At 51.8% G+C, this 21,679-nt stretch overlaps 2 protein-coding genes across 5 annotated transcripts in view; one reads left to right on the top strand and one right to left on the bottom strand.

Annotated features, from left to right (window-relative positions):
* The window catches only part of TBCD (tubulin folding cofactor D), a 131,815-nt gene that overhangs the window by 39,340 nt on the left and 70,796 nt on the right, over window positions 1-21,679 (top strand). For all 4 annotated transcript variants that reach the window (XM_075562436.1, XM_075562438.1, XM_075562435.1 and 1 more), the window contains exons 11-14: window positions 4,214-4,347; window positions 4,806-4,866; window positions 5,478-5,552; window positions 8,640-8,734. In XM_075562436.1, coding sequence (XP_075418551.1) covers window positions 4,214-4,347; window positions 4,806-4,866; window positions 5,478-5,552; window positions 8,640-8,734 — 365 coding nt within the window. The remainder of the gene's footprint in view (window positions 1-4,213; window positions 4,348-4,805; window positions 4,867-5,477; window positions 5,553-8,639; window positions 8,735-21,679) is intronic.
* On the bottom strand, window positions 12,052-14,277 carry ZNF750 (zinc finger protein 750). The gene is made up of 2 exons (XM_075559540.1): window positions 12,884-14,277; window positions 12,052-12,745 (listed from the first exon to the last, which is right to left on the bottom strand). Exons 1-2 carry the CDS (start codon window positions 14,275-14,277, stop codon window positions 12,052-12,054), a joined length of 2,088 nt encoding a protein of 695 aa, XP_075415655.1.

Genomic DNA, 21,679 nt, shown 5'->3' on the forward strand with positions numbered 1-21,679 from the left:
TCCCCCAGAACCGCTGGTCCTATTGTTTTTTCCTCCAGATTGTTTATCCTGCCTACCTTATCTAGATAGAGTGCAGAGATAATAATATGCACACAAAAATGAGCAAAACAAAGCAACAACAGAAACACAACAACAAAAAACCAACTGCAAGAAAAAAAAAAAGGAGAAAAGCCTATAAATAGTTCAAGGTCTGTTTGTTTGACCTTTAGGAGTGTTTTCTGGTAGAGTCTGATGGAGTCCTATGCCATGGCCCCAAAGTCTGTTTTTGGTATTCTGAGGTTCAAGTTCTTTAAAATCAAAGCTCACTGCCATCAAGTCAATGCTGACTCATAGTGACCCCCTGTGGATTGCAAGACTAACTGTTTACAGGAGTAGAAAGCCCAGTCTTTCTCCCATGGAGCTGTTGGTGGTTTTGATCTGCCGACCATGCGGATGACAGCCCAGCATGGCCTTCCTTAGAAGATGGAGAATTTGGCTAAGCCCTTCTCTGTCTCAGCATGTTGGTCTGGAGGCATCTCTAGGGCTTTTAATTTTTTTTTAATGTTCTTCATCCATTTCAGCCTGCTTGTTAATGTTCTCTCAGGAAATCCTCCCACATGCTCCTTTTCCCTGGCTGGTATATGCTCATGAATCTTTCTTTGTTCTTGCTCCATCTGTTGAAATCTATAGACTGAGCTTGCAGGCTCTAGCAGACCTGGTTTAAGTTGTCCTGCAGGATCTCTTATATATTTGGCAAGAGTATGCTCATTTGTTTCTTGGGCCATATTCAAATTTCCAAGAACTTTCATTTCCTGAAGACCACACTTTTATTCAAATTTTTTCATAAAATAACAGGCTTCACCTTGAATAACTTGTCTGTGATCTAATAGCCTTAAATGGATTTCTCCGAGATCTCTGATAATGAGCTGTACTGGCAGGCCTTTGATCTCCAATGAATCCCTCTTCTTGGCACTGCCATTGGAAGCGGCCTCATGATCCGATGAGTACTGCCACTTAGCTCGCTCAGTACTTTTTCTGTATTTGTCCACATACTTACTTTTCAGTGTTATTCATTTTGTCTACCATCTGGGATCATTTCCCTTAAGCTTGATGTTTGGTGATAATGAATTCTCACTTTTTATGGTCTTATTATTGTTAGGTGCTATTGGGTCGGCTCTCACTCAAACAGTGTGACCCGTGTACAACAGAACAGAACACTGCCCAGTCCTGGGTCATCCCCACAGTTATTATATTCGGGCCCATTGTGCAGCCATTGTGTCAGTCCATCTCACTGAGGGTCTCTGTTTTGCTGACTCCACCTTATCCACTTTTTCAGGAATTGATCTCTTCTGATAACTTGTCCAAAGTCTGTGAGATAAAGTGGCGCTATCCTTTGCTGCTAATGTATATTCTGGTTGTATTTACTCCAAGAAATTTATTTGTTCTTCTGGAAATCCATGGTACTTTTGGTATTCTTTGCCAGCACCACAGTTCAGATGCATCCGTGCTTTTCTCGCTTTCCTCATTTATTGCCCAGCTTTCACACGCATATGAGGTGATTGAGATTACTGTGGCTTGGAGCACGTGCACCTTAGTACTCAAAAGTGACATCCTTGATCTTTAATAATTTCAAGATGCCTTGGGCAGCACATTTGTTCAGTGCAATATGTCATTTGATTTCTTGATTGGATGCTTCCGTGGTGCTGACTGGATCCAAGTAAAGTGACAACTTTTCTCTTTTTTCAGTTACATTGTTGTTGTCTCTTGGACCAACTTTGAGGATTTTGTTTTCTTTATATTGAGTTATATTCCATTTATTGTTTAGAATAGCTTTATTTTCTCCCTTTTTTGGAAAGATACTTGTGCTGGGTATAGAATTTTAGATGGGCAGCATGTCCCCAGCATTTCAAAGACATCATCCCATTGGCTTTTTGATTCCATAGTTTGTGTCATTCTTCATGGTGCTTTTTTGGGGTAGTGTGCCTTCTTGTTCTCTGGCTGTTCTAAAACTTTTCTTTTTCTCTCAGCAGTTTGATGAAGATGTTTTTTTGGGTGCTTTTTTGTCCCTGGAGTTCCCAAAGCTAGGATCTGTGGAGTGTTTTTGATCGATTTGAAAAATCCTCACTCCATTATTCCTTTAAATGTTCCTTCATTCGATTCCCTCTCTTCTCTTTCTGAGACTCTGCATTTACCTTTCATAGAAGGGGAAATTGAGGCCCAGAGAGGTTCAGGACCTGTGCAGAGTCTTACAGCTAAGTGGTCAGGGAGCTGAACCCTGAGCTTCCCTGCACTGCTCCAGTGTTAGCGGTGGGCTGGTCCTGGGCATAATCAGTAACTGCAGTCATAAGCAGGGCGGTGCTGCCACCCTTGACTCAGGTGGAAAGGTGGAAGGGCTGTTGCGGGGTCAGCATGAGTGGGCTGCAGGTCGGAGGTGGAGTCTGAAAGTAAGAGTGAACAGGGTTTAGGAGGGTCTGGCTTGGCAGGTGATGGGTGGGTCACTGAGGTAGTTTATTATGCCAACCTGGCCGATAAACACGTGTGGTTAATTGAAGGGTGGAAGGATAAATGGCAGTGAGCCTCGCCTCTCTGGTTCTCAGGTCTCTTGCTTTCTGATGGTCAGGTGCAGCTGCCTTAGCCAGTTCTTTGCTTTAGCTGGCAGTTCCTGCTTTAGCTGGCAAGGCTCACGTCCTGCAAGACATCCCTAAGGAGAAGCCACATGGACCTTCCCCGATGCAGCCCTGGGTGCTGGAGCAGCCGTGTGGAGACCCCTGCCAGCGCTGAGACACTTACACATACACTGACTTGGCTTTCCTCCTGCAGTCGGCATCATTGCATTTGTTTTGTGAGATGGAGGAGAACTGCGGATATATGGGTTAACGTTGGACTTGTGGGCTTGGGCAGCACTGAGTTGGGATGTTTCTATGATGCACACTTAATCTTTATATAAAACTCTCTCATACATGTTTCTATGGATTTGTTTCTTTAAAGTACCAAGTCTAACAGTCACCATTCCTAAAGTGGGTGGGAAGCATGATTATGCATGGCTTGGGGAGACCCATGTGTCAGTAGGGGAAGCCTGGAAGACTGTGGGTGCCCCTCATGAGCTGCTTTATTGCACATGTTCCCGCTGACAGCATGTCCTCCAAGCTGCCTTGAAGACATAGCCCTTTGCAGAATAGATGCGCAGGTGCTGTCAGTACCTCTCTCTGATCACCTGGGCAACAGCGAATGCTGTGCTTCCTACTTTTCTGTCACTTCTCTGCTGACATTTCTGAACATTGGAAGTGACACATTCACTTGTTGATTTCAGCCTTCCCGCTAATTTAAGCTTTGGGGTTTTTTTTTTAGCTGCAGTGAAAACAGACCAGCATATTTACTCATTTTCAGTTCCATGACCCTGAGGTGTTTGTGCCAATTATCCTTGTTGTCCATCTCTTAAGGGTTATAGGGTTAGGTTTCTTTGGCGCAGTAGAAAGTGCTGCAGTGAGCATGGGGGGGTCCCAGTTTCTGTTTGTATTTCTGTTCACACCTCCTCTCGGTCTGTAACCTTGATTGATTTTTGAGTCATGTCAATTCTGTGCTCAAATTTGTGAAAGGCCACCAAGCTTCGCCACAGTGGTTGTACCGTCTCACGTTCTCACCACAGTGGAGTGGATTCCCATTCTGCACAACTGGTCACTGTTTTCTGTTTTCTTCATCATAACTGTTCTAATGGGGTGAGGTCATGTCTACTTGTGGTTTTGATTTGCATCTCATTAGTAGCTACATAAGAGCCTTGGTGGGGCCCACAGTTAAGCTCTTGACTCAGAGCAGAGTCCCACCCAAAGCAGTGTGACCCTGAGCAGAAACCCTGCCTGACCTAACCATGAGCAGGAACCCACCAGAGGTGCATTGGAAGACCGGTCTAGTGATAGATTGGTACCCGAAAGATCTAAAAGACCCTGTGGTGCAGTTCTGTCTTGCACACCTGGTTTCACCTTGAATTGGAACCAACTCGGGCTGCTAACCACAGCAGTGGCTGATGATGTTGCGCACATTTTCTTATGCTCTGGTGAAAGGTTTGTTCAAGGGTTTTGATCGTTTTTGGGTTAGGTATATTTATGTTGGCAAGTGGTAGGCATTTACATATATTTTGGAAAATATTTTCCTAGTCTATAGGCATTTTTTGCACTTTCCAACAGTCAGATAATCTCATCCTTTTGGCTCCGAGTTGCAAGACGTGTGTGCTCTGCAGGTACCAACGTGGTCACCGGTCTCTGGCTGCTAATTTGACGCTTCTGGCCCAGAGGCAGAGTGAGCAGATCCCTGAGGAGACACCTGACAGCGAGGAAGATTATGACGTTCCGGAGGAGGTGGAGAGCGTGATAGGTGTGCATCTGAGGGGGTGCTGTGAGCCACTTGGCACAGTGCCTGGTGGTGCCTCCTGTCACCTCCATTGGCTGCACCTGATCCCATGTGTGATCATCTCCCACTTTCCTTTGCCTTCCTGTCTCACACAGGGCTGAGCAGGATACAGACCCCAGGGGCCATGTGGAATCTGGCTGAGGGGTCATATGGGATGTGAGGGGGCGCATGGAATCTGAGAGGCCTCACACTGGATGGGACACACAGCCGGGGGTGGGGCACAGGCAATGGCAGGTGTGTGTGTATGTGTGTACATGGAACAAGAGGGGCTCACACAGGATGGAGGGCACATGGAACCTGAAATGGGGGCACACAGGTTGGGGAGGGCACATAGACTGGGGCACAAAGAGTAGAGGGCACGTGGAACCTAAATTGGCATTTTCTCTGGATGACAATTCTGTGCTGGTGTTTTTGCCTTGCAGAGCAGCTTCTGGCTGGACTCAAGGACAAGGACACAATCGTGCGGTGGTCAGCAGCCAAAGGGTATGTGCTGGTCCTTCCATTGGGAATTGTTCTGGATGTTTCTCCTGTTCTGTTGTCTTCTCCTCTGTGCGCTCCCCCCCCATAGATGGCATGTGTCTGCACTACCATGCCAGTGCCCCATGTTCCCACAGCCATGTATATGTGTATGCCATATTGTCATCCCCCCCCCACAGGTGTGTGTGCACCCCATGTTGTTACCTCCCTTCCCCACAGACAGCTGTGCGTACCACCCCCCAATTGTGTCCTTACCCTGCCGTCCCCTACTGACAATCATGTGAGACTTTCTCTAGATGAACTGCTAGAAGCTGGGTGTAGAAGGGAGTGGCCTTGAGCAGGTGGGGGTTGAGGGTGGGCTTGGTGCCTCGGGTGTCACTGCGATGTGGAGCCCTGGTTCTTTGGTGAGGTGCTGCTACTGCAGCGCTGATATGGACCAGCACCTCGGCCCTCTGGCCCTCTGGGCTCATTCCCCTGGGGGTTAGCCTTGGGCTCTTCCAGGCTCTCACTCCAGGGGGTGGGTATGAGAACTCTCCCAGAGAGAAGTGTACTCTCCTGGGCCAGGGATGTGTGAGTGCCCTGGACAGGTGTGAGCCATACTGCCCTCTCTCCCTCAGCATTGGCAGGGTGGCCGGGCGGCTCCCGCAGGACCTGGCCGACGATGTGGTGGGCTCCATGCTGGATTGCTTCAGGTGAGTAAGACCATCTGTGTGGCACCTCAGCTCTGAGTTCGACATTTCTGTCAGAACCCAAGAATTCTTTGTAGTCAAATTTGAAGACCAATGATTTCTGACATCTCTTGTTGGCCTGAAGTATACCATACTTCAAGGTCAGGAAATGGATCTGAGCAAGGACCAGGGCATATACCTGTGGCGTTTGGTAAGATCCAGTAGATCTGTGCTGTCTGGTAGAAAACTCCGCTCGGAATATTCTTGTTCTGAGGTGACCCATACAGTAGTTGTTAGCCCTTAAAACCCATCTAGGGGAACTGATCTACATATAACCTCCTCCCTGGGGGACGGACAACAGAAAAGTAGGTGAAGGGAGTCGTTGGACAGGACATGATATGACAAAATAATAATTTATAAATTATCAAGGGTTCAGGAGGGAGTGGGTGGAGGGGAGGGAGGGAGAAAAATGAGCTGATGCCAGGGGCTTAAGTGGAGAGCAAATGTTTTGAGAATGATGAGGGTACAATTGTGCTTTACACAATTGATGTATGTATGGATTATGATAAGAGTTGTATGAACTTCCAATAAAACGATTAACAAAAAAGCCCCATCTAGTGTGATGGGACTGAAATTTAGGTTTTATTTAATTTTAATGAATTTCAGTTCTAATGCTCTAGGTGTGTGACTCTGTGTCTTAGTGGCTTTTTGGAGAATTTGGTGTGTCTTATGGTGCATGGCCTGTGATGAGGGAGTGACGTGGGTCAGTGAGTTTCGGATGTGAGCCTGGGACTGCAGTCCATGAAGTGTGAGACCCTCGGACCCATTCTGCTCTGAGTGTAGACGTCAGGGGGTGGGATGCTTTGACACAGTTTTTCATGGACTGTGAATTCTGCTGTGTAGATGTCACTCCTTGTTTCAGGAACCAGCACCCTTGTATATGGACACTGGGCATTGTAGATAGCCTGGCCCTCGTTAGTGGCTGTGTCTCTTGCAGGCTGTCACAAATGTGGCTGGGTCACTGTGGAAGCTGTGCTGTCAGCACTTTTCAGCACTCAGGTGCATGTTGGTCACCAGGGACTCATCAGGCATCTTCATTTCGCCTCGAGCCTGCTCAGGAGTGCAGGAAGCAGCATGCCCAGTGCTGGTCATCTGTGTGACGTGTGTGTGTAGGTGCCAGTTTAGGCCCCCTTGCTCTGGACTGAGGCCTGGTCCAGGGACAGACAAGGCCTTTGCCTCTTTGTGCATTTACAGCCCAAGACTGTCCTAGAGCTTCCTGGCATCAGGATGGGTGCCTGCTAGGCCCAGAACGGGCACTTACCTGGGGTGGGCTGCATGGGCCTGCTCTTGTTGCGGCTGCAGCCGGGTCCTCCCCGAGGGTTGCAGGGCCAGCCTGGGCGAGGAGAGGTGCCCAGCCTTCTCTCTTACCACTCCACGCACTTCTGGAGCCCGTCAGTTCTCTGGGTGGTATTCTGCACCCCCACCTCTCTTCAGAGGTGCCCTTCCTCCTCTGTCCTCCCTCATTCTCTCGCTGTTGGGCCCAGCCGGTGTGACCTGACCTCTCTTCTGGACTGGCTATCTGAAGTGCACTCTGGCTTCAGGGCGTGGACACACTAAGCCTGCTTGTTTCCCCCAGCCCTTCCTGAGTCACGCTCCGCTTCTCGCCTCTGGCCCAGTCTACCTTGCCTGCCTGAGCGCACCTTCTGGGCCTCCTGGACTTTGTCTTTTCTGAACTCTGCTTTGGCTGCTCTTCCTGGCTGGCATCATGCTCACTTGTCTCTTTGTCCTCCTGCATTGTGTGTTGTGGTGGGTTTATCACTTCACGGGTCACATGTGGGTGAAGCCTTTGATGACCGTTGGGGTGGGGGTGGAGCCAATGGGGTTAATGGTCCCCATGGCTTGTGCTGCTGACCCTACTTCTCTGTCACCCCCTCCACTCCCCAGGGCTCCTCAGCCTCTCCAGAGCATATGTGAGCAGCAAGCTAGGCTGTACTCACTGTATAGGAAATGGCCCCTTCTGTCCTCTGCCTCAGCTCGGTCTATGCTGGTTTTGCCCTTTCTCTTTGCGTTGAGACCTGAGACCATGTACCTGGGTCCCTCCTCGCCTTTTCCACTTTGCAGCCTGCCCAGCTTGCTTGCCCGGTGTTTGTGCTACAGGCTGCTATATCCCCAGATGGCTGTGGGAGGGGAGGAGGTTCTGTGGGGAGCAGTTAGCTTTTGATCCAGAAGTTCCATGAGGTGGTGCCGGCCAGTGTGAGAGGGCAGCATCACACCACCCTGGCCTGCCTGGGGACTTCACCTCCTTGGAAGAAGGGCATCACCACTCTCTTGAGGCGTTTCTGGTGGGTGAGTGGAGAGTCCTGTCTATGTGTCCCTGTGAGTATTGTAAGTTAGTGAGGCAGCTCAGTTGGTTTTCCTAAACATGTGTTGCCATTAAGTTAATGTGTTCAGAATAGGGCCCAGACCTCTAGCTAGCTTGCCCTGCTGCCGCTGCACTGCTGTCATTTGTTACCCTCACCCTCTGGCTGCGCTTCCCCTTAAGAGCCACTCAGTTGTCTGGACTCCATGTATTTTAATGTTTAATCTTGGATTAGATCACTAAACAATTGGGCGCTTTGTGGAGGAGAGCCCCCTGCCCCCTTTCTGCTAACAGGTTATATTCATTCCTACTCTGATAGCCTCGCTCACCTTTGAGTCCCAGAAATTTCCCCATTGCCTTCCCTCGAGCGTGCTACTGGATGTGAAGCAGGAATGGGGCTTGGTTCTGGGTAGGAAGGCCACCTTCCAGATAATGCTGAGCGTGAGAGTGTGGCCATGCATGAAAGCGCAGAGAGTGAGGCTAGCAAGGAGAGGGTAGCCCTGCATATGAGGGTGTCCAGCTGCTCAGTGTGGCACAGGCATCCCAATTCCTTCCTCTGTCTGAGGCTGCTGTTGCCAAGTGTTGGCTTTCAGCTATGACACCCTCCAGTTGGAGTATCCCGTTTCCTTCACTGACCTGCATGTCTACAAACTTGCTGATGCATTCTGGCAGAACTCACGAGCCCAGAAGGGTGTCTCTGGAAACAGACTCAGCTGGTGTGAAACTGACCTGGAGTTTCTGTGTGCTGTCAGTTTTCAGGAAACCGACACTGCATGGCATGGCGGCTGCCTGGCGCTGGCAGAACTGGGCAGAAGAGGCTTGCTGCTCCCTGCCCGGCTGACTGATGGTAAGTGTCTGTGGTGTGTCGGCTGCCGACTCACAGCACATGGGCTCTGACCGCCAGCAGCTGGCCGAGTCTCCTTGCCCTCACTGATTGCTGGTGTTGGCATAAGAGGACACATCTGATCAGTGTCCCTCAGCCTTGTTTTTGTATTGTCATGTTTCTGTCCTCGGTCCTGGAAACGTGTGGCCTGCTGGGTATGTGGTGGGCTTGTGTGTCACTTCCCTGAGGGAGGGAGCCCTTTGATGCCCAAGGTCTCACTATGACACAGTCACTGTGCCAGTGTTCTTGTTTATGGCCTGCGCTTTTCAGTGCAGCACGCATGACATGCCTCTGCATTGCCTGTGAGTGTGCAGCAGGGGTATAAAGTGATTGAGGAAGGGCAGCAGCTCTTCTCCCCACTCTTCCCTGTGGGCTGGCTCAGCGGCTGGAGGCCCTGCATCCTGTGATGACATTGCCTGACACCTCTGCCTGGGCATCTGGGTGAGAGGACATGGGTTCTGGCCCCCAGAAGTGGTTCCTTGCGACTGTATTTGGCACCCTGGTCTTTGGGTCCCTCTGTCAGGCCTGGCACCGTTATGGAGAGACATTTATTGGTCACAGAGTGCTAGGTATTTAAGGTCTTCCCTCTCCTGAGGTGGCAAGGTGGAGGGGGACCCACGTCCTTGGGCATCCTCGCTAATTCTTTAGGGTCATGTCATGGCAGGGGCCTTAGGATTCCTCAAGAACTCAGATGAGAGCTGCACTTCTCACAGGTCAGTGCATTTGCGTGTGAGGCCTCGTGACTTGAGAGTGGTCACTGGAGGTGAAGCTGCTGCGTGGTTCCACGTGTCCAGGGTGGCCCCTGTGTGCACTGACTAGAGGCCCACCATGGCACATATAAGAGGTCTGTGGCGGTGTCTGCTCGATGGCATTGAGTTTTTTTTTGTTTTTGGTGATATAGGGGTTATGTGTTGGGTCAGCAATTCAAACCCACCAGCCGCACTGTGAGAGTAAGAAGTGGCAGTCTGTTCCTATTCAGATTTATAGTTCCAGAAACCATATGGGGCAGTCTTACTCTGTTCTATCGGTCTCTGAGTCAGATGGATTCAGGACTGTTGTGAGTGTCCTGCATTTAAATCCTCTCCAGCAGGGATAATCACTCCACTTATACTGCCTGCAGGTGTGCCCTTGTGCACCCCATCACCCTTGGGCACCCAGCCCTTAGGTGCCCTCCTAGACACATCCTGTGTCTGCAGCAAAAGAAGGTGTGTGCTTGGAAACTTGAATTTTCACCTTTCCTGTGGCCACAGGGTGCTGAATATCTCAGGTTTTAAAAGAATGTCGAGAGAACACTGTCAGAAATGCAGGAGAAGAGTTTGTGTCTGAGAGTCACCCTGGGATCTGCTTGCCCAAGGAAGCCTACTGTCATCCTTGAGCGCCAGTTGTGGGTGGGCCTGCTCACGTTTGCTCTGATGCTGTAGGCTCTCTGGGCGGCTTGGTCAGGACCTTTGGTTATGCTGAGAGCCAAGAACTGAGAGCAGCCCCTATAATAGGGTTTTCTCAGGCCGAAGTTGCTAGTGTCCCTGTGACAACTTGGGTGGCAGGTGGGTGGCTCTGGGAGAAAGGAGCATCGTGAAGGGGCGAAGGGCAAGAGCAGAGTGGCAGGATATAGGATGAGGAAGCTTGGGTTCTGAGTCTTCAGAGTGGTCTGAGCTTCAGTGGCTTCTTCGTCACACACTCCTCCCCTCAAGTGCTCACTCGCTCACTCATACATGCTCTGTCTGCCGCTGTGTAGCACAGCACACTCTCCTCCCATAGTCGTCTTTCTCACACTCACACACAGATGTTCTGCCTTTTGGTGTGCACAGCACATTCACCCTGGCTTACTCACACATGTTCTCTGTCTGTTACTGTATTGCCCAACATACTATCTCTCACACACACGCGTGTGCATGTTCTGCCTGCTACTTTTTAATGATACCGCTCCCCAATACACAATACACACGTGCTCATGGACATGTATATACTTCCTCTCTGTCTGCTTTATAGCCCAGCACACTCTCCGTTCACGTACACTTGCCCCCACTCATCCCTTCCACCTCCACAATCTCTTTGTCTCTCACATACACCTATCCCCAGTCTCTCTCAAACACATACATCCTCCTACTTTATCACACACATTCTCCCACACATTCCCCATCCCCTACTCTCACACACGCATTTCTTCCCCCATCCTCTCACACATTAATTCCCTCTTAACCCATTCTCACACATATCCCTACCTCCCCCCCACACACATTTTCACATACACATCCTCCCTTCTCTCACACACATATACCCTCCCCCCAGCTCTCTCTTTCACATGATGTCCCTTACCCTTCCCACATCCATTCCTTCCTTCCTCTCTCTCACACACACCATGCATGCTCTCCCACATTCTCACACACATAATCCCCCCATTCTCTCACATACACATACCCCCCCACTTTCTCACACGTGAATTCTCTCTCCCTACCCCCTTCATCTCCTCCTCCATCGCTCACACATTTGTCTCTCGGTGCTGTGGGCTTTTCTTTCTGGAGCATTACATGAATTTCATGTTCATCTTCACGCTAGGTATCCTCAGAATCCACCTGGGAGTTTATTGGAAATTTGCAATATATACATTCTTGTAATTGTTGGAAAATTGAGACTGAGTAAGTCAGGACATTCACGTTAACAAGGAAAGCACATAGGAGCTATTGGTAATACCGTCACCAGAAGAACATTTTCCTCATGGAAATAAGTTATGTGTATAAATAGCCCCTTAGTGTTTGTTTCCAGTCAGTAACGGCAGCATTTTTTACATCCAGACTTTAACGCTGGGCCCTAAGTATTTCCCTGGTATTTTTTCCAATAAATGTTATTTATTTCAAAACACACAGCTAGGGTGTATAGAAAAGCAGTTAAAACCATTTGCTCTGGAGCTACGATATTTATAAGAAAAATATTTGTGGAAGATCTCCCATCAGATGGTGTCCCCAGAAGTGGCCAGGCCTGTTGCCTCCATTTCCCAAAAATGACCGCAGGAGTCTGTGCTCCTTTGAACCTGAGACATCCCGGTGTGTAGACAGATGTGTAGAAGCACCTTCTAACACTCAGCCAAGCAGTTTGTGCTTGACCATTGATCCTCCAGCTGAGAACATGCCCCCTGACCCCCGGCAGTTCTACTCTGCACACATGGGGTGCCAGCAGTTGGAATTGACTGGGCAGACTGCGTAGTCCTTGGCTTTGTGTGGGCAGGAGTGGCCTGTGATGCGGTGGTGGCAGCTTTGTGAGAAAGCAGAGGTGCCAGTCAGTGGTCAGGCATTGAGACAGCGGGGTCGTTTCCTCAGCGTGAGCACTCTGGCCGTGTCATTGGGCTTGGCCCTCTTCGCACCAGGCTGGGACTTCCCTGAGTCCTTCTGGCCCGCCCTCTTTGGTGCTTTGGGCTTGACCACACTGCTGGGGACATGACAGCTCTCTGTGGTGCCGAGTATGGGTACGTCTTGGTCAGCGGGCGGCCCCTGGGCACTGCTCTCCTCACTGTCCACTCTGGCTTTCCCGGGGCTGTACGCAGCAAGCTGGCAGAGGGCCACTGCGGCTGTCTGCTTCTGCTCATCGCTGCTGTCTACTGAGCGCTCGTCCGAGGCCCTGGAGCCCGGGTTCCCTGCTGCTGGCCTTTCCACCGGGCTGGTCTCATTGTCTGGAGGACCCTCTGGGGGGCTGTCTGCGGTCTCTTGCACTACAGCAGGTTCTGTCTCCTGCAGAGGGCTGTGAAGTGACGGCCGTGCCATCAAGGTGTTGCGAGAGTCCCTCACGGAGAGGTTGAGGGGCATGTCCTGTAGCTCGGGGAAGTCATGTGTGTACCCTTGTCTGTGGCCTGCCGCTGCTGGCCTCGTGGAGAGGTTCAAGGGGGCTGTTCCAGGGCTGTCCTCTGGACCTGAAGACGTGGCCTCAGCACCAGGAGAGGTGCTCCCTGTCTGACAAGGGGGCTCTTCATTCACCGCATCGAGGCTGGAAGAAGCAAAGAGAAGGTTTACTGGAAAGCTGGCCTAGGAGCGCTCTAGGACTGCTTTGTAAAGCATGTGAGCGCAGTTCACACAACTATTAGCCTAGGATGGGGGCGCCGAGGCATTTGGGGGGTGGCCTTACCTTCCTGGGGACCCAGCTCTGCACACCAGTGCCTGTGGGCTCGCGCAGTCTGCACCCTTCCGGCTGGGCTTGGAGGCTGTGGGTGTTGGCTCGGGTAAGTGCAGCCCTGCTGGGGTGCTGGGGGCTGGTTTGTTCGAGAGATCATACAAGCCCTCACAGACGTGGCTCGTCTGCATGAAGTTGGTGGGGCTGGGCCTCCCTGGGGAGCCAGTGGCTGCACTGCCTGCCCGAGGGCTCATCTTGGCTCCCTCTGCTTCCCTCTGCCCATCTTTGGTATCATCCCTGGCTTGGGGACTTGGGCTTTCCTTCCCAAACTCAGTGTGCTTCTTGTGGGAGTTGACTGGGGCCAGTTTGGATGGGCTCAGGGCCGGGTAGCCCAGGGTGGTCTCCTCCAGTAGGTGGGGGCCAGACTCTCTTGTGATCCCCGCCACGTGCGGGAGCTTGAGACCATAGGTGGAAAAGGCTGAGTCGGGACGGTAGAAGCTGTAGGGGAGGGGCAGGCTGGGGTGGTACTGCTGGAAGAAGCGGTAGTGGTCATATGTGGACGGGGTTGTGGCCAGGTGCTTGGGGAGGGGCCCAGGGTGTGGCAGGAAATGTCGGTGCTCCTGTGCTCCATAGACTGACAACAGGGGTCCATCACCCTCAGGCGGAGCGCTGGGCAGTAGATATGGCGAGTAGATGGTGGCTAGTCCATGTTCTGCATAGAAATGTGTGGGGTACTCTGGGAGTGGGGGCTGCGTGTAGGGAGAGATGGCACCGAAGCCCTTTGTGGATGGGATTTTGTGTGGGAACTCAGGTGGCAGGAAGGGCGAGCCCGCCTTCCAGGGATAGCTGGGTGCATGGAATGCAGATTTGGCATGGAAGGAGGTGGTCTTGGTAGCGGGGCCATCACTATGCTCTGGCCCTTGCAATCTGTGCTCCCCCACAGGCATGAAGGCTGATGGGCGGCCTATACCCTCCAGCACTGGTGTGGTGTTGGGGGCCGGGCTGTGTGGCCCAGAGTCTTTGTGAAGAGGTGGCTTCTGCGCTGGTGGCTTGTGGGGCGCACGTAGCTCTAGGTTTTCCTTGGTGTCATCCTTGGTGAATCCCTGCTGAAGCTTGGGCTCCAGGCTCGGGAGTCCATTTGTGGCCAACCTGGAGGATGCCGGTTTGGCATCTGCTGAGCTCATTTGCTTGGGATCTGCAGATGTGGGCTTCGGGCACTTGGGCAGGCGGTCCTGTTCAGACACGAGTGTGATGGAGTTCTTGCAGAGGCCATACTTCATGTGGTTGAAGAGGTGCGACTTCTCGTTGCAAGTGAAGGGGCACTGGAAGCACTTGTACTTGAAGGGCTTCCCCGGAGGCCTTGGGATGTAGTGTGGCTTCTTGGGCTTACGTTCCTTGACGAGACTCATCTTCCCCCTGGTTTTGTCCTCCTCGTGTCTCCTTCCCAGCTGGTCAGCGGGTTGGCAGGGGCACGGCACGTCTGGAGGGCGGGCACCTTTCCTTTCTCCCCTTTCAGAGTGCTTCCATCCAGAGTCAGCCCACCTAGTGGGGCCTGCTGGTGTGGGAGTGAGAGCTGTGGGGAGAAGTAGACTGTTAGTGCTGGGGACGAGGTGATGACAGCTGCCCCTCTACCCGCCTGTCCTGTCGCTGGCCACTCTTGGAGCACTGTGGGAACCTGCTCTGGCTTGAGGGATGTGATGTACAGCGGTGTACTGGCCCTTCCTTTCCAAGGCTGTCCTCTCCGCTGCCCGCTTTTGGTCTCCCTCCAGATCTTGCTGACACCCCAACACTGTAGGGGCGAGGGTATCCCCTTGAACTAGGTTGTATCTGCCCTGGGCCGGCCTGGAGAAAGGACTGGGTGGAGGCTGTGATAGGGAGATGGAAGTGGAGTCAGGAGGGGCACTTTGCTTTAAAAACCTCAAGTGTCAGCCACACTTTTGCTCTCCAGTAATGAGACCGTGGGGCTTTGGGCATAAAGCCAGTGCTTTCTTCCAAACTCATGTTGTCGGTGGTAGCGGGCCGGTGAGTTGGTTCTGACCTGCCGTGCTCCTATGTGTGCAGCATAGAACTGTGACCTTTCAGAGCACCTCTCCAGGCCATACTGCCATCAACACCGGGGCTAGGAGTTAGCACTTAGCCACTATGTCACCTTTTAAAAATACTCCTTTTAAAAATACAAGTGTGGCTAGGAAATCCACCTGGAAAGCAGCATTTACAACAGGAAAGCTGTGAGGGGTTCGGGAGACTTACTTCCAGAGTCAGGCAGCTGTTCCCGCGCCTGCTGCACCTGCTTAGCAAGTGGGAGTTTCATGCTCATTTCCCATGTCTCAGAGCAAACTGGTTTCTCTACTTGTTTATTCACATTTCTTAAAAACGCACATCCTCCTCTCTGTACACACTGCCTCTCTCAGTGCCCACTTTTGTTGTCTGCTTTCCTGTCTAGTGCAGAGTGTGTGTATGAGGTTCAGGGAGAGCCTGTGCTTCGGCCCACCTGGGACCCTCACCAGGTGTCAGTGGAGCCCCAGCTGGCACCTCCTCCTTCCTTTCTGCCCCTGCAGCTTTCTCACAGGTGCCCCGTCCTGCTGGCTGTGTGTCCATCTCTCCCCTAAGTACAAGAGAGCCGGGAACTCATTCTTCCGGCCCTCCACCCTCCCGGCGGGGTTGGACAGTGCCCCGGAGGATGGGCGGGCGGGCAGCACCTCATCACCTCCTATGAGGAAGCAGGAGTGGTGTGCTAGCTCTCTCTTATTCTTGGGAGGTGGGACTGGCTCGATACCTGGCGGGCGTGTGCTGGCATGCCCCACTCTGCGCACCGGCTCTGAAGGCGTGAGAACCAGTGCGAATCAGGTTCCCAGGATTGTGTAGGATCTGCCGTGGCAGAGACCTGAAAGTGATGATTTCACCACTGGCTGGAAACATCATGACCAAAATGATGACAGCTGCAAAACGCGTTATCCATTGTGAGTGCAGGATCCAGAGAGCAGTGCGGGCAAGCCAGCAGGTTTCCTCCAAGGGGGTGGTGCTTGCCGTATGCACCAGACTTTACGGGGCAAGTTCTGGGTCAGTCACCGCCATCTCACCAGAGAGGAGGGGACTTTATGGAATGAGCTCTTTACACAGACCTGCTGTGTCAGCACTTTCGCTCTCTGGCCTGTTGACTCACAAGAGCAGCCCCTGCCTTTTCAAGGGGAAGCAGCTAGTGGTCCTTGTGACGGGCTAGTGGTCCTAGTGACAGTGCGTCTGCGGTGGGGACTCGGGGCTTGCAGGCTTGTTAAAAGGCCTATGTGCTGGGGCTGTAGCTCCTGCACTCACGCAGAAAAGGCAGTGGTGAGAGCTCCCAGGGAGGCTTAGGTGGGGACCTAGGCCATAGCCACCCTGGCCTCAGTAACTGTGGCCTCAGCCAGGTGAGACCTGCTCACCTTTGTCTCCCCAGCTGCTAGGAGTAAATATTTCTGAAAAAGGGATATTATTGTCAAAACAGTATTCCAGAACTTTAGTGTTTATCCTGTGTTGAAATTTGCATCCAGGGGTGAAGTTCCCAGGAGCTGCTGGGGCCCTGGGGGTTGGTACCTGTACCTGTACCTGTGCCTGTGCCTGTGGGGAGAGCCCTGTAACCACTCTTCTTGGGGCTGACAGTGTCAGCTCTCACATGGAGCGTGTTTGATTACCGAAAGAGGCATTGCGATGGAATGGCTCCTACCCTCCCCCCACTCCAGCTGGGAGCCCTTGTCGTCCTGCTCCCTGTCCCCACCTGGTCCCCTACTGAAGGGTGGGAAGGCTAACTTGAGTTTTGCAGCGTCGCACTGGGTGTTATAAAAGGAAGGCACAGCCCAAAATAAAGCGTCCAGTACCCGGCTCATGACACGTACACTAACTGCCACGGAGCTGCAGTGGCCTGAACGCAGCTGGCTCGTGTGGGTGTTCACCAGGCGTCCCTGCCACAGTGGTAAACACCCCTGACCGACTTTACCTGCGAGAAGGGCAGAGGTGGCCTGTGTGGGCTCGATGGCCTTTTTGCATAACTGCCCACTCCTAGGAGCGTGGTTTCGGTCGGCCACAGGCTCTGTTTATCTTGTGTTTAGAGCATTAAACTGCCGATGCAGCAACTCTCAAGAGCTCCTGCGTGCGGACAATTCATGTAGCTGCCAGCTGTTAGGGCTAGTAGCGAGTGGCTGGCAGACAAGCATACAAAGTTTCTAAAGAGTCTGAACTTAGAAAACAGACCAGAAAGGGTTTTATTCTTTCGTTTTCTTTTCTGAGCTGTGGTAGGGCACAATGAGGTAATTATAGCTTAACTGTATAGGACAGGGCTGACAGGCTGTGCAACCTGCTGCCCTGCCTCACCTGTGAGCTGCCCCAAGCTGGTGTCCAGCTGCCTGGCAGGGAGCCTCCGGGCAGAGCGCTGTGAAGGGCATACTATAATTAAAATATTGTGATGTGGCGTGATTGCATAACTCAAGGACACGCCACTGTCGCCTACCCACTGCGTGTTGCAAGAACAAGATTTGTGAGTTTTATTCCAATTGAGCTTTTCCAGTGATTAACCACCACTCCCTCTAGACTTTCGGTTCTTTAAAATGAGGGATATACTTCAGAATGGCCACTACTTAAGGAAAAATACAGTGCTCTAGAACCCAGTGCAGAAGGACGAACCCCCAAAGGAACAGGGCCCTCGGCTCCACCCCAGCCTCAGGAGCTCAGCCGATACGCCGCTGGGGCTCCAGAGGGGCCGCCTAGTGCACTGGAAGGACTGTATTAGTGTAGACTGAAAACACGTTTCACTGAAATGGCGTCTGACTTTGGTCAGAGTTGGCCAATAGTTTGGTCAGTAACTGTTGCCTTAGAGATCCATGAGCAATTCCAGAAAAGAAAAAAAAATTTTTTTCTAGGCTTACGTCTAGAAAGTACATATTTTAAACTTTAAAAGGTTTTAACGTGAAAAAACTAGACATTAACACCAGTAGCAACTCTTTTATCATAGATCTCCACCAACATGTACATTTATGCTCCGTTTTCGTGTTGGAATGTAGAGTAACTTCCTTTCAAGGTAAGGAACAGGTTAACACCAATCTAAATTTGCCGTAGGGTTTACATTTTAGGGCCTTTAAGCAAGAAATGAGGATGTGATAGTCAGGTAAACGTTTCTGTGTTCTTAATCGAGCACAAGTCTCATTAAACCTGGTTTCAGTGGCTCCCTCCCAGCAGTGCACCTGCCAGGTCCTGAGTGATCCTTGGAAAGAAAGAGCCAGGCGCACGGCTGGCAGGTGCATTTCCCCCAGACCCTTTGCGATACACCCGAGAGCCGTTCGGAGAGCACAGGTACTTACCCGCCTGGGGAGGTGCAGAGGGCTGCCGGCTGGCGGTCGCTGTGCTGACAGTGCCCAGGAGAAGCTGTACCTGTTCTCACTGACTGCAGGTGAAACTGGAGCCGGCTCTCCCAGTGGGAGGGGTTTAAGTGTAGGAGTTGAGCCCTCAGGGCGTAGAGATGCACCTGATATTATTCCTGCCTGCAGCTAGGCTTCGTGTGTTTGCAGCAAGGTGCCGCTCTGCTCAGCATTACCTCAGCCTGCCCTCCACGCCGGGAGCAAAGTGCGTGGCTCCAGAGCCTGTCCGAGTGCTGCCTGCTCCAGGGGGCTAGGTGTGCTCACCCAAGCAGGAATTCACACCAGGTAGGCTAGGCTCAGAGAAGTCCCTGATGGCATAATAAAGACATCTGTGTGAAACTTTGGAGACTCTCAGGCATGTCTTTGTAGCTGCAGGTAAATTCCTAGATCGATTCTGCCAGGTGTGTGCCCCAGAGCAGGAAGGACTGTCCATTCAGGGGGCAAGCAGCGTGGACCCTTGTTCAGTTACTGACCACCCCTCAATGAACACTTGTACGTATGCATGTGTGCGCACGCATGCCCACAACTGCACAAGCCTTGGGACGGGGTCCTTGAGAGTCAGGCACATGGAAGTCATCCTGGCTGTGCACAGGGACCTGCTGAAGCATGCCCTGAACAGCCATGACCCTGGCTGGTGAACGGTGGCACAGCTGTGGGAAATGGGTTCTTCCTGACTTCACGTTGCCTCCTTTTAAAAACAGCTACAGCACTTCATTTTTGAGCCCCTTAGTTCAAGCTTCCCCGCCCCCCCCCCACCCCCCCAACTGCTTGCTTTTGTACTATGGAGCACCACCCATACATATCTCGTGGTTGGATTGTGGTGTGGGTTTGGGGACTGGGTATGAATGTGTGTGGAGCCCTTGTTTGTCTTCAGGGTACAGGGACAGGTCTGCCAGACCAAAGTGGTATGTTTTCTTATTTACAACTTAAAAATGTCACTTGGCTTTTCCTTCAGATGCCATTCTTTACCCCCCACCCACAATGCTTTTGTCAGAGTTACACATCTAAAATATACTGAGTCAGAATGAGTTCTGTCGGGCTTGTTACAAATGCCGTGTTATAAATGACCCCAAAGGCCCTCAAACAGCAGTTGTTCTGTCCTGTGATTTTGTGTGTCAGGAATTTGAGCAGGGCTTAGCTGGGTGAGTCTTCCATTCCATGAGTGTTGACAGGGTGCTTGGTGGCATTGAGCTGGCCACTGTACTGGCTTCATGGGCTTCTTTGGTGGGTGCAGCTGTCCCCCCTCACTTGGTCACTCTTTTTCCAGGTGCTGGCCCTGCTGGGCAGTCATAGTGGTGGCTCAGGACTCAGAACAAAATGGAAGCTTATTTAGATTCTGCTTCTCAGCAAGGAGTGAGCTCTTGTCAGACTGCTCATTTAAAGGTCGGTTGTTCAAACCCACCAGCTGCCCCTCACAGTTCTGCTCTGCCCTGTGGGGTTGTAAGGAGTCAGAATCAACTCAACAGCAGTGGCCTTTTTTTTTCTTTTCTTTCCATCCTTAGGCAAAGCGAGTGTCAAATATCTCTTCCCTCGTTTCCATTCTCTCTCAAGAAGTCACCACTGTGCTCTCTTCAGTACTGATCTGGTTTCATCCCCAGCTCCCCACTTCCATGGAGATGCTTCCCTTTGTGGAAAATGAAAGTCTACTCTGTCCACCTTCTGCCTCCCCCCACAGCCCTGGGATCTCTCATATACCCTGACACCCCCCATCCCTTAAGAATCCCCTATATTTGTATCTTCTGGGACCCTTCATCCGCTCTGACTGTGGGGAGCCCTGCTTTCTGGAGCCCGTATCACCGTCTTCCTCATGTTGCTTTTCCACAATGGTGGGGAGCCCAGCCCTCTTGTAAGCTCCCGTGAAAGGAGTTATTGTGATTGAAAATGTCTCCCTCTAGATGATGATGGACAGTTGGGCCGGGCAGAACCCTGTGCCCCCAGAATTGTGACAGTGCCCTCGCGGCATCTTTTTCTAGTCCTGCTTGTTTGAAGCAAGTTTAACGCCATTCTGACTCTCAGTTCCCTGCTACTTCCATGTGAAAAGCTACAAGCCCACAGAGAAGTTGGAAGTGTTTTCTTTCCAGTGGCTGCTCATGTGCCCAAGCCTGGGCCTTGAACAACTGCTGTCCGTGTGCCACACTTGCTTGCCCACAGCTAGGCTGCCTTATCAATTGTGTATGGCACTATACTGCCCTCAACACTTCAGCAGGAAGGGGATTAGCTAGGGCTGAGGCTTTCTGTGTAGTCCTTTTTTCAAAGGTAAGATTTGCATTCAGCAAAAGTCTCAGGTCTGAAGAGTGTGATTGAACAAGGGTGACAAACCCTACAACCTGGGATACACGCTCACCAGAATGCCCCCTCATCCACACAGGCCCCGTCCTAGCCTTTCCCACCTCAGGCTGAAGATGAGCTTTACCTGTTAAAGAGTTCGTAGAGCCGTAGGTCAGGTGCTGGCTGCTAACATGGAGAGGTGTCTGTTCAGACGTCCCGCTGCTCTGGGAGAAAGATGGACTGTCTCGGGACCTCCCTGGGGGCAGTCTTTCTCCGTGGAGTTGACTCACTGGCAGTGAGAGTGGTTGGCTTTTACTATAGATTTTCATAGAAAGCTGGCTTCTCAGTTTGTCGTGTTCAGTGGTTCCACCTATAGGGGGAGTCTCTTGATAACCTGCACTCCTGGTTTCCGGAACTGGACCTTGCAGTTCTCTGGTTGGGGTATGCTTCGGGTCTGCTGCTTCTACCTCCATACTGGAAGGCCCTTTGCTGCTCCCTGCTCTAAGAACCACTCTTGAGTGGCAGCATAACGAGTGCCTCGGTTCTCTGGGAGGAACTTAGTGGTCAATCAGGGGGTGGGGTACCCTGCACAGCTTCTGCTTCTGAGAGAAGCAGTTTTTGTCATTGGTGTGGACCCCGCTCTTCTGCTTCATCCCTTAAGACTAACCTCTGGCCATAGGAAGAGGGGCGGGGGGCCCTTGAGGACTGCCCAGTACCCCTCTAGAGGGCCAGGCTGTCATGTGAGTCCTGGTCTGGGTGCTTTGTTGTCCTTGCCTATGTGTGAGTGGGACCATCCCGGAGCATATTTGTAAGGAGAAAGGAGGTCTCTTGCTGCCTTTTTGGGTGGGACCTGGGTGGCTGTGATTGGATTCTCACTACACATGTTTTGGAGATGGTGAGTGCCAGGGGCCTTGGTCCTGGATGAGCATTTTTTGCTCAGGGCACCAAGTTGGGTGTGCTGTAAGTACCTGTTTGTTGATTTCTTCTAACAAGTCCAAGAGGCTGAGGACCAAACAGGCACAGAGAGGGTAAATAACATGGCCGAGATGTGCTTTTCAGGTGGATGAGACCCTCCCTGCCGGTGCTGATGGGCGCACGAGGACTGACTGCTTGACGCTGTGCCCAGCTTTGCCAGGGTCAGCAGTTGGACTCTCTGTGG

This window comes from Tenrec ecaudatus, chromosome 10 (genome assembly GCF_050624435.1).
Source record: "Tenrec ecaudatus isolate mTenEca1 chromosome 10, mTenEca1.hap1, whole genome shotgun sequence".
NCBI lineage: Eukaryota > Metazoa > Chordata > Mammalia > Afrosoricida > Tenrecidae > Tenrec > Tenrec ecaudatus.

Coding starts and splice junctions, on each gene's coding strand:
- ZNF750 (XM_075559540.1), bottom strand. CDS start 14,277: ATGAGTCTCGTCAAGGAACGTAAGCCCAAGAAGCCACACTACATCCCA. Junction 12,746..12,883: donor AGAGCTGGGTCCCCAGGAAG/GTAAGGCCACCC, acceptor TGCTTCTTCCAG/CCTCGATGCGGTGAATGAAG.